Raw genomic sequence first — 12,374 nt, 5'->3', positions numbered from 1 at the left:
TGTTCCCTTTTAACCTGCCTCTCCCTCTCTCCCCCTCCCGGCCCCCCGTCCTCCGGATGAGCGGGGCTGTAGCCAGGGCACGAGTGGCCAAACCGAAGCTGGAAAACACACGGAGCCGAGCGGGAACATGAGCTGTTTCCAATGGATCATTTAATATCTGCAGCATCCCGGAGCTGGGACTGTGCCGCTCCTGGTGCCTTCAGGGTTTTTTGATGCCTGATGTGTGCTGGGCTCTGTCGTTCTGCTTCGGTGTTCTCCCTGTGGGTTTTAGGTGGTGTTTTTTGGCATGGGGGTCACGGTGCAGCCTCTAGCTGCCAACTTCTGTTGGGGTAGGTATTGGGGTGCGGGTAGGAGAAGGTGAGTGCCCACTGCCGCCACCGCCCAGCCTCATTGTCTCACTTCTCTCTCCATTCCTACGCCAATTAAAGCGCCGTGTTGCCATTCATGGCCCTTATGGTTTTGTTCAGTTGTCTGTCAGCTCTTGTCAAGCCCTGTCCCCTTCCCCTCCCCCGTTTCCAAAAACAAAACCCCTGACAAACCCCCCTTTGAATCCCCTCTTACCTCACTCCCAGCGTGGGGCCCCATTGCTGGGGGATGCCGGCGGCGGCGGCGGGGAGACCGCTCCCCACGCCGCCTTTGTGGGCCGCCGCCGCCCCCCAGCTCTCGGCCTCCCGCTTCTGCCAGCATTAATTAGATAACTCGGCCCCTCTTGATTCCTCCGAGGGGAGATCGGGACGATCTGACTCCAGGGAGAAAATATGGCTTTTCTTCCTCTTTATTTTTTGGCCAAGCCCTTGGTTCCGTCGCTGCTGGAGGTGCTTATTGTGCTGGGAAATAACGGGTTTGGGGGCTGGGTGTGTGACAGGGGTGAGCCTGTGGGACTCCCGGTGTTCCTCATTCCCTGTCTGGACCCCAGGCGGGAGTGGGCGGGAGCCTGGGGTCCCCCGAGCCCACGCCAGCGGCTGCGGAGAGTGCTGCAGGTGGCAGCAGCAGCCTGCGCCAGTGCTCTGGCCCTAATTAAATCGACTCCAAAATCCCTCAATTAGCAGCAGGTTTTGTTTCCCCCCCTCGCTAGGTTTGCACTGAGATATTTCGGGTGCAGCGTCTAAATGCATGGAGTGTGCCCGCACTTGGGAGGATGGAGCAGCACATGGCTGCTCCCGGCAGGCCCGGCTGCTGTGAGGGCTGGGAGCCTTCCCTCTCCTCCCCCTTCTCTTCTTCTTCCTTGGGGCATGAGGGTGGTCAGCAGCTGTTCCTGGAAGTGATGGACTGGCATCAGGATACATCCTGGCCGAGCCCGCCATGGGACAAAGGAGAATATTCTCCTTTTGTGGGTGCTGCCTTTGGTGGTGGTGATCTGTCATCCTCCTTGGGGCTGGTGGAGAGTCTGGCACTTGAATACTCTCCCTGTCCATGCTGTAATTATGGGGATAGCTCAGGGAGAAAGCCCTTCCTGCAGCCCTGCTGTGGCACAGGAGGGCTTAGTCACTGGGGCCAGGGATGTCACCAGCTGTGGTGGCAGCCACTGGCTGTGGGTGCTGAGGTGTGGCTGACATCCCACAGCATCCATGCCAGCTTTCCTGAAGCCTGCTGACCTGTTCTCCCAGCATCCTGATGGCTGGAGCACTCCTCTGCTCTTGGCTGGTGGTAGGAGAACTGGACTGCAGGAGGGGAAAGCAGACCTGTCCACGAACTATGGGTTTTCAGTTGAAACCAGGATCCTGCTTCTGACTTCCTGCTTGAGAAACCCAGCAGTGGTGGGTATTTTCCTGAAAAAGTGGGCTCTCTGGTGTGTTCCCCAGATGTTGGGCAATGGCTTGGTCTTCAGAGCTATGGCAGTGACTGCAACATGTGAGCAAAGCTCAGGGGGCTACAGTGAGACATTCCCTGCATCCCACATTCCCTGAATCTCACCTTCCCTGCTTCCACGACTGCTCAGGGTAAGCAAGGTGCTCTCTCAACCTTCAGTGTTTGAGGCTGCCTGGAGAGAGTTATGGTCCAGTGTTGAACATGAGGCTCCTGTTTGACAGACCTCTGTGTGAAGCACTGGAGTGGCCTCTTGGCCATTGCCAAAGCCATGGGAATCCGAGAGCCACTTGTTTCCCTGTGGAGTGGTGCTGGGAGCCAAGATGTATCTGGGACTGGTGTTTGAGCATGGACAGACCACGCTGCCTTGGGTATCACTCCCCTTTCTGGGCAGAGAGGGGCAGTTTGGGTTCGTTTTCCCCTGCACTTGGTGTTTCCATCCCTTCCTCTCAATCCCAACCCTGGCTTGACCATGACCTGGAGTGGGTCACAGTGCAGAGCTTTCCGGGGCGTCTGTGCCTGGGGGACCCTGGCTTGGGCATCTTGTAGCGTCACCTCAAAAATGTCACCCCTGGCACCCGGGTGTGTGGGGTGGGGAGTTAGCAGCTTGCAAGGAGTCTCCCGGCTGGCAGAGAAGCAACAAAAGGGTTTTGGGGAGCAGCATAGTTGGAAAATGGCATCCCAGAGCTCGGGGGGGGGGGGGGTGTTGGTGAACGTTGCCATGGAGACCCGTTTATGCCTCACTGATGCGTCGTGTAAATCCGTTTGGAAACGAGAAGGGCCTTTTGTCTTTGGGAGGGTTGAATGGGCCTCATTAAACCCGAGATGAGGAAAAAAAAAGGGCCTTAGAGTGTATCTGGGAGGGGGACTGGATGGGACGTCCCCGGGAGGGGCTCAGCAGAGGCCGATCCCTCTCCCAGGGATGGTGAGGAGATGGAGGGGCTGGAAGGTGAAAAATATCTCCTTGAACAGCAGAGACCAAAGGAGTGGAGGAGATATGAGCTGCTTTCAGATACCTGGAATTGCTGGCTCTGTGTGGCCACCTCGGCTCCAAAAGGATAGAGCAGAAATAGAAGAGGGCTGCTGAAGGGCAAGGAAAATAATTATCCATAGATTAGCAGGGGGAAAAAAGATGGCAAGCTCTTCTAAAGGAGACTAATAATAGAGGAGCACATGAAAGGAGTGGGATCTGAGAGTGTGGGGGTTCGTGTGCTCCTATTTACCCTCTTGTGGTGATGAGCGGTGCGATGGACGAGTGAGAAGGCGACAGATACAGAGGGAGGAACCTTTTCATTCCACTTGTAATTAACTTCCTTCCACGGAGTATCTTTGTTCCCAAGAGCTGAATGGGAGTCAAACAGGAGAAAGGGGCTGTGCCTTTGTGTACTGGCACCACTTTGGGGAGGGGCTGTGGATGTTGGTGGTGTGCTGGGATCAGGTGGGCCTTTGGGATTAGGTGTAATTCCTCTGGTTTGATTGTCCTCCACTCTTCAGAGGTGAAGTGAGGTGGATGGGGGCTGCTCTGTCTCACTGATACCTCCTGGTGTCAGCAGGAGAACCTGTCCCCGTGACAGGGGGTGACTGATGTTCTCAGCTCAAGCTCCCTGAGGACCATGTGGTTGTCCCTGTCTGGTAATGCTGTTTGACCTGTGACATCCCACTTCATCTAAGTTAGGTTCCAGTTTTTACTACTGGCCTCTCAATTATCTTTTTTTGTGAAAATACAGATTTAGGCAAGGGCAGAGGTGGCTGGGTGTCACCAAGGGAGCTTTGGACGAGCTGTGCAGGGACCCTGCAATGGCAGGAGTGTGATGTGGCTCTGTGACATCGAGGTCTGGAAAACAGCTCTGGGAACAGGACTGATTATTCTGGCTGGTGGCAGAGAGTCCCCAGTGCCTGGGCATGGCAGCTGTGTCTCAGGGAAGCTTGGATGAGTGAGGCAGAGCGGGCAGGATTGGATCTGTGTGTGGCTGGGCACCAACAAATCGCAGGGTTCAGGAGTGTTTTTCAGGATCCCACACCCAGTTTGAACACGGAGCTTTGGCTTCTTAACTGGCCCTTTCCCATCCCTTCCTTGAGGAGATTCCCGGTGGGTGGGAGCTGTGATCCGTCTGGAAGGACTCGCATGCTCTGTTGGTGTGGAGTGCTGGGCACATGGGGCTTCAGCTGCCCAGACATCAGGAAAACCTCCCAGCTCCTGCAGGTCTCGCTTTCCTGGGCAGTGTCAACCTTCCCTGCCAGACGTACACGTCCTCCATGTAAGATCCAGTTATTTTTGGATTTCTTTGAAGCAAACAGCATTTAGCATATGTCATCTTATATGTATGTCAGCATCAGCGTTAGAACATCTTCTCCAAGGAGAAGGTTCTTGGGAAATGTTCTGTTTCTGCCAAACCTGAAATCAGGTGAGGGGCATTGTCTGCTGTGGACATGGGGAAAGGTGATGCTGCCCCAGAGATTTCATGGTTGATGTGGTGCAAGGAATGCCTGGATCCAGGGGGAGAGCAGTTGGAAAATATGTCAACCTATTATTTTTAAAAATTGTATTTTTAAGCCGTTTTTTGGTCTTCGTAACAAAGAGCTGAAAGACTGTTTGATTTTAAGGTTCCAGATGACTTATCTGCAGGACACTTGCGTCTGCAGGATTGCTGGGAATATGTTGGTTCATCCATCTCTCCTCCATGTGTGGCCACGTGGAGGAGAGGTGCCTGCATGGGAGCGTTGTGTGGAGGAGTGGGGTATCATTCCCAGTATAACTCCTGATCTTGTTCTGGCCAAACAGAACAAGATCAGGAGTTATACTGGTTATAAACCAAGTTATAATTGGTTTTCCTCCTTAGCTCGTGTTCTTCCTCCTGTCCCAGCAAACCCTCTCTAGGATGCCTGTGACACTGGGCCCTGGCTGAGTCCATGGCTCTTCCAGCATGTCCCACCTGTAACCCTCAGTCACTTCATCAGATCCTGTATTTTGGACCCCCAAGGGGAAGTGAGGGGGGCTCTGCAAGGGGTTGGGGGCCCCACCAGCAGCCTCCCAACTCAGGGCACGGGAGAGGCTGCACTTTAATCCCATCTCCCTGCTCCGGCATCCCGGCATCCTGCTGCCAACAGAGCTCCCGTTGTTTACCCAACTCAGAGGAATCGGTTTACAAGGCTCACAAATCCCCTTTTCACCTTTCCCATCAGAAAACACCTCCTGAAACAATGAGGAAATTGGATGCTGCCACCTGATCGCTCCCAAGGAACCTGCGGGGCCAGGAGCTGGGGGCCTGCAGGCGCTGGGGATGGGGACGCCTGGCTGGGATGGCCGGGATGGTCCCCTCGCTCTGCAGGTGGGCAGCCACGGATGCCACCCAAAAATCACCTCAGGGGCTTTAAGGGGTGAAGCTGCAAGCCCTCTCCACCTGCTCAGCTGGCAAAAAAAAAACCAACTTGTTTTAAGCTTTAGTGGCTATAGTTAATCATTCCCCCCCCCTGGACACCAGGAGAAATGATGCTGGGATGTTACCTGTGAACTGGTGATGGTGCCAATCACAGGATCCCAGAATAATTTGGGTTGGAAGGAACCTTAAAGCTCATCCAGTTCCACCCCCTGCCATAGACAGGACACCTTCCAGTATGCCAGGTTGCTCCAAGGCCTACCTAACTTGGCCTTGGACACTTCAGGGATGGGGCAGGAATAAAGTTGGACCCATTATCCTCCTCCTCCTGCATCGTGGGCAAGGTAGAGGAGGGTGATTCTTAATGCTGAGTGTTGTTTAAGCCTTAAGGCTGAGCTAAGTTGTAGTTTTTCTCTTTTTTTTTTCCCTTCCCACCTTAAAACAGGGAAATCAAGCTGTATTTTCCAGAGGAACAGCAGATTCCCCCTTCCCTCTCTGAAATTACAGTGGGTGCTCTGAGGGCATGATAAATTTCCCTATTAATTTAAGAGTTGCTCTGTTCACTCCTCCGGGTTAAGATAAATCTGAAGACATGTCCTTGTGAAGACAAGTCAAGAGTGTAATTCCTTTTTGTCTTCAACCATCCCTTGGAACTAAAATACCTTGTCTCCAGTACTGGCTGAAATCCTATGTTCAGGCAGCATGTGACAATTTTTGGACCTTTTTTCCTTCTCCTTTTCTTGTGATAAATGTTGCTTTTCACTGTGTATTTTAAAGGAGAATTTCCCAGAGAACCAGCCTCTGGCGTAGCTATTGTTGGTCTTCCCTAGGACGATCATCACAAGCTGTTCTTGTGACAAAGCAGAATTTTTGGGGGAAATAAGGTCTCTCTGTATGGTGGAAAGCTGGAAGAACTGTGTGAGGGGTTTGAGATACATGCCTCAGGTTTATTTCCTCTCCTGTGCTGCCCAGGCTGTCATCTGGAAACGGCCCTGCTGATAGAGAAGAGGGGAAATGGAGGAGAAAAAAATCAGGAAAATTGGAGGACAAAGGGAAAACAGTCTGTGTGCAGGTGGGGAACAGCAGTTGGAGGGAGCAGTGCAAAAGCTCCATGCACAGAGAAGTGGCTCTATCTTGCTCCATGTTTGTGTGGATCTGGAAGATGCTGAGCTAATTCCCAGACAGCAGCTGTGTGCTTCTGGAGCTGAGACTGAGTGTTCATGGAGAGGATTTGCCTCCTTGTTTTATCCTTACATAAACCTAAGGTAGGCCTTTCCCTGAAGTTCCTGAGATGAAGAGGTGCCAGCAGGATGTGGTACTGGGAGGTTCTCAGCTCCCTCGGTTACTTCGTGGCCCCTCCCCTGCTTACAAATCCATTTGGCCTGATCCCAACAGGCTGGTGGCCCAGGGACCGGTTGGTTTGCAGGTGTTGGCCAAGGTTTTGGCCACAGAGGTGTGATAGGTCCTCCTGGTATGGAGATGAGGGTGGATAGGAGCCTTCTCCTCCTGCTCCGGCAGTGCAAGACATCTGCTTGACTTGTTTGTGGCTTCCTGTTTGGCATCTTCTGGGCAGGAGGGAGCTGGCAGGAGCTGGAGGAGGGAGCTTGAGTCACTCCAGAATCCTGTGCCAGGAAGCCTCTGACTCAGCCCAACCGTGGAGAAAGGAGTGTGGGATCCAGCTGCCTCTCGGGGTGGGAACCCATGCAAGTGTTCACTTGCGCTGCGTGTCTGCGGCCGGGCGGGGAGGGAGGGACAGGGGCTGCTCCTGCCTCCTGCTCCCGCTCCGGCCTTGCGTCAGGGCTCCGGCCGTGGGTGGGGAAGCCTTTATCGCTCCCAAGCCTTTGGAAGTGCCTGCTGGCCACTGGCCAGGTGACCTACTTGGTAGTGTGAAGCAAAGCATGGCTCACCTGACGGCAGTGCTGGGATGCAGGCAGGCTCTGCATCCCACCTGCGTCTCTAAAGACCCTCCAGGGAACAAGTTTTTCACTGTCTCCTGGTCACCATCTGCCTGAATCATGGCTTGTATAAAATTCCCTGCAACTTCACATGGCCGAGGTGCTGCTGTGCCACTGGTGCTGGGGTTGGGACGATCCCAGCTTCCCCATTGTGCTGCTTTGGGTACTACTGGAACTGATGTGGAGTTGCAGCCAAGCAGGGAGGATGGATCCGTAACCCCTCTAAATCCAGCTCTGTGATGGGGCTGTGCCCGCCATCCCTGTGCCGTGCTCTGGGTGCCTGAGAAGCTACTCTGACCTGGCAAGCTGCAAGTGAGGTGCAGATGATGTCTGCATGTCTGCCCTGCTACTACAGCTGGCACTGAGCTCCAGAGCCTGTGCCAAGGGCACTTGGGGGTGCGTGGGTTTCGGCTCCGCCTGCCTGCTGCAGCCCAGCCTGTGGATCTGCTAGGCTCCTGCAGCCAAAGGCCTGCTGCTAGTTCCAGCTCTGTGGCTTCTTGCTAAGACTTGCATGGAGCCACAGAGCAGGTTGGTCTTGTGTGTTTGATCTTCCTTTCATGGAGCCTGCAGCTCCAGCCAGAGCAGCTGGCTGGGGGAGAAGGTATCTCAGTCCCATCCAGTCTCTGGGGTGGGCTGGTGCAGGGATGGGCTGTGTCCGACGGCAGAAGGGGAAGCATGGCTGTGAAGCCTTGGCAAAGTGCTCACTTTGCGTTTGCCGTGCCCAGATTACGTGAGGGAATTGCAGCAGAGATAACTCTGCAGGAAAATCCATTCCCACCTTATCTTCCATCAGGAACGCGTTTAGTTGCCTACATCAAAGTAGATGATCTGCTGCTTCCCTCCTTGCTGCCCTAATCCTCTCCTTCACACTGAAAAGAAACCTAATCAGTGCCTTGCCCCACCATAACAAGATCCGAATGTTAATTATCAGCATCTTGCCTTCCTACCCTTCCCAATGCCCTGCCTTCCAGCCCCGAATAGCTTTCCTCCCTCCTTGCTCCTCTCCATCCGGTCCTCCCACGCTCCTGGGCACGCTGTTGAGCCTGGCTCAGTAGAAGTTGTCCTGCAGGATGCTTCCTTCCCTTCCATTTAAGGACAGGAATTCCTCAGGGAGCTGGGGTGTGGACGGGATCCCTCCCTTCACCCCATTGTCAGGACTTCTCCCTATGCCTAATTATTGCCTGTCCCTGCAGGAAGCTCCTTGCCTGGCTGTTGGGCAGAGACGTGGCGTCTCCCAGCCCTTTGTGGGAAGACTCATTCCCAGTTGGATGCCGGGCTTGGGGCCGGGAAAAATGCCCACCCTTATCATGGCTGGCGAGCGGGACTGACCCAAGCCAGCCCTGATTTTGTCAGCAGGAGCCTGTGCTGGCTCCATGCACAGGCTGAGTTGGTGAGGGAAGAGGAGAACTCGTTTTCGGTGTCAAAACCTGTCTTACAGAGGGGGAGCAGCTGAAGCACAAAAATGCTGTCAGAGTGGGGTGGGCTGGGCTGGTATGGCCTCTGCTCCAGCACGTGGTAACCTCTTACTTCCTCTCTTCCAGGTTCATGACTGGGAAGGGGCTGGTCATCTACCCAGAGATTGGGGATAAACTGGACATTATCTGCCCCAAGGCGGAGCCGTCCAAGCCTTACGAGTACTACAAGCTGTACCTGGTGAGGAAGGAGCAGGCGGATGCCTGCAGCACCGTCATGGACCCCAATGTGCTGGTGACGTGCAACCGGCCTGAGCAGGAGATCCGCTTCACCATCAAGTTCCAGGAGTTCAGCCCTAACTACATGGGCCTGGAATTCAAGAGGCAGCAGGATTACTTCATCACATGTGAGTCGCCCTCCTCTTCCTCGCTGCCAGCCCTGGCTCGGGAGGGCTCGGGCGCCTGGAGAGTGTCACCAGGCGCTTTTGTGTGACTTGGCCAGTGTAGAGAGCTGACACGGATGGAAAATATGTCCCGCTGGATGGGAGCAGGGGGAGGAATGTGTCACTGGCCGAGTGGGTCACCAGTCCCTATCTGGCTGCTGTGCTGTGTCCCCTCCCCTACTCATGACTGGGAGCAGGAGCACATCCCCATCTGGGGTTGGCCCTGGAGTGCTGTCATGCCTGGAGTTTTTTTTGCTGCCATCTTTGCTGGAAGTGTTGCAGGGTTTTGCTTTGGGGCTGGGGAGAAAGAGGAATGATGATGCTTGTCTTTATTCCTGGGTGTTGCCTCCAAGAGCAGCAGCCCCAGCACGAGGAAATGCTGGTGGTGTCCAGCATGTGATATGATCGAGATGGCTGAAAAATTCTGTACACTGGCTTGTTCTGTTTGTGTCTTGGTGCACCATGGCATTTTATGGAGGGGAGAGAGAGGAGGCTGGAATTTTCTTGGAGCCTGTGGTCTGTGCATGCAGGGGATTGCTGCACAGAAACGTATCCCCTTGTGCCTGCTCTGGTGTGGATGGAGGGGGATCTCAGCCATGTCTGGGCAGTGCTGCCAGCTCTCTCTTTGTCCCCTCCCCTCCTCCTCAGCCTGGCTGTCCCTGCCTGGCTGGGTGCACTGCAAAGGGCACGGTGGCCGCGGCTCAGCTCCCCTCGCTGTGTGCTGTGGGCTCTGCGGCGAGCGGCTGGCACAGGGGTCACTGCCCGTGTGGGAGCGAGCTGCTGGCCGTGGGAGCCGTGTGTTCCCAGCTGGAAACAGGGTATTTTTAGCCTGGAATCTTTGGGAGGGGGAAGCAAGGCCATGGCGGGCAGTGGAGACGGGGGGGGGGCTGTGCTGTAGCGTGGTGCTGTAGTGAGGCTGGTGGTCTGGATCTCTGCAGTGAGCCTGTCTGGGGCTGTTGGAATCTTGCTGCAGAATAATTTGGGATAAACCTGATGAAGAGGAAGCAGCCGGGCCTGGCTCTGGCAGGTCAGCCTTGAGCCCTCATCACTTCTGTCGTGGCAAATTTTGCTGGTTAGTAACAGAGGCTCGCAGGGGGCTCTGATACCTGTGTGGCCATGGAGATGCCAAAGTGGCTCCTGCATGGTCAGCCAGGGAAGTTTCCCTAACAGGAGGGGTGACGGCAGGGACGACTTGGCACCACAACCTGCAGAGCCAGCTTGGCTCAGTGCTGGCAGCGACTGTGGGCTCTGCAGGGCTGAGTCACTGTGGCAGGGCCAGGCTCTTCCAGAGCAATGGTCACTGTCACTGTCCAGACATGGGGATGTCTGTCCTATGTCACTTGAGAGGCATCAGCTTTGAAGCCATTGTGGGCAGGACACCCTGGTTCCAGTCCAGATGTCCCAGATGGGCTGGGGATGCCAAAACCCCTGGCACAACTCCCATGTAGGCTCCCATCTCCCTTACCACAGCTGCACCAGCCTGGTGGCTCTGGGATGGCAAAGTTCAGCCCTTCTGCCATCCTTCAGCTGATGGAAAGCTTGATTGAATATAAGCTTTGCCTGCAGTGGGCAAAAATTTGGAAGAGAAGCCAAAGTGCCAGGCTTGGGTCGGTGAAGCATCTTGAAGTACTTGATCAGTGGCTCCTCTGTGTTTGGGGGTCAAGTTCAAGCACTGACATGGTCATCAAGCTAATGAGGGCTGAAATTGGGGTCCTCTGAGCTACAGCCCTTGAGACTCTCAGGCTGCAAAGAGCGCTAAAAGACAAATAGGTTCCCCAAAACAAGCTCAGGAGGTGAACAAAGCACCGAGAAGAAGAAATATGGGATCTTTCTTATGGTAACCAAGTCCATCAGGAAGGTGGAGGCAGAAGGATTTACCAGCCTCTGAATTACCCAAATTTTAAGGAGCTGTTTTGCATTTCACACAAAAACTGAAGTGAAAATCAACCTCCCGGAGCTTTGGGAGGTGCTTTCACAAGCGGCTGCCGGTGCATTGCCGACTTCAGACGCGGCTCCCGCGGGGCCCCCGCAGCTTTGAGCCAATGCCAGCTTCCCTCCAAGGCTGCCAGTACACCTGGGTCACTGCAGGTGACTGGCTCTGGCTTGCTGTGGATCCAACGGGACACGCAGCCGGGATTTTGCAAAGATGGCATGGCCCAGGTTGGGAAATGCCGGCAGTTTGTCCTGTTGGATGTTGGGCTGAGCCTTTTAAACTCATTTTTAAATATAAAATCCTATATATCCTCTTGTTCCCGGTTTCAGGCTGTATAGGGATGCAGTGAGCGGGGTTCTTGGAGCATCCCTGTGGGATGCCTCCACTCTCCTCAGGGGGCCGGCAGTGCCCTCTGCCCCTGCCTTGGACCGTTTCTGACTTTAATTTCTCTTGACTCCTCCAAGCTTTGATGCGAAACCCCTCGGAGCTGGGAGTTGCCAGCTGAACTTTGGCCCCTGGGTGGGCTGAGGATGCTCCTGTGATCTGGCCATACCCTCTGCTGTGCAGCCCCAGGAGTTCTTTCTGCCAAGAAATAAAATAGCGAAAAAAACAAAGTCAAAAGTCTCCTGAGCAGACCACCCACATGTTGTCTTTTTTTTTTCCCCCCACCAATTTTTCTCCCCTCCCTTTCCTGAAGCTTTGCCTGGACACACAAAAGGGTTTTTTTCTCTCTTTTCATTTCTAAGCCGGGGAAGCAACGCTGAAGCTGAGGGGAGCAGGGCGTGTGCCACTCATGCCCCACCTTCCCCTGCAGTTGGAAAACCTCCTCACCGGAGCTGGGGGGCTTCCCAGGGTCCCTCTATTCAGGACTGCTCCTTGCCATCGCTTTGGATATGCCAAGCCTTGTTTAGGGACACTTTTATCATGGAGGGACATGGCCCCAGCCCTCGGCTTAGCAATGAAAAGGCTTTTGAAAGCTGCTGTTCCCTGTCCCCATCCTCTGTGGAGCCTCACACCGACTCCCTCCACATCAGCTCCAGGCTTTCCTTAAAAGCATCTTTGCTCCTGGAGATGAATAAGGAAAGATGATGCTTATTCTTAAGGCTTTCCATAATGAACAAGATGTAGCAGCATCTGCATGCATGTCTACACTGGAGACAGAGGCTTGGGGGGGGCATGTGGGCCTCCATCAGGACGTGGGCACCATCCCCCGAATGAAGTGCTGAGAGGGTGAAGGAGATGGGAATTTGGGAATTGTGGGTTTTATATCATGATGTGCAGTGGTTGCTTCTGTCCCTGGGTCTCCTGGGTGTTTCCCTGCTTGCCTTTGGTGTCTTGGTGTGGTTACCTGACCCCAGTGTCCTGTCCCCTCCCTTCAAAATACTTCCCACTGGAATAGCCTCCCCCCTGCCTGGTGCCTGCACTCCCGGGATGTCGTGGGCAGCTCC

The 12,374-nt window shown here is 54.5% G+C and overlaps 1 protein-coding gene across 1 annotated transcript in view; it reads left to right on the top strand.

The window, feature by feature from the left end:
• Nucleotides 1-12,374, top strand: part of EFNB1 (ephrin B1) — a 48,570-nt gene that overhangs the window by 19,884 nt on the left and 16,312 nt on the right. The window contains exon 2 of the mRNA XM_059858939.1: nt 8,680-8,957. Coding sequence (XP_059714922.1) covers nt 8,680-8,957 — 278 coding nt within the window. The remainder of the gene's footprint in view (nt 1-8,679; nt 8,958-12,374) is intronic.

The sequence above is a fragment of the Haemorhous mexicanus genome, chromosome 14 (genome assembly GCF_027477595.1).
Source record: "Haemorhous mexicanus isolate bHaeMex1 chromosome 14, bHaeMex1.pri, whole genome shotgun sequence".
Taxonomy (NCBI): Eukaryota; Metazoa; Chordata; class Aves; order Passeriformes; family Fringillidae; genus Haemorhous; species Haemorhous mexicanus.
This window is presented reverse-complemented; position numbering and strand designations above follow the sequence as displayed.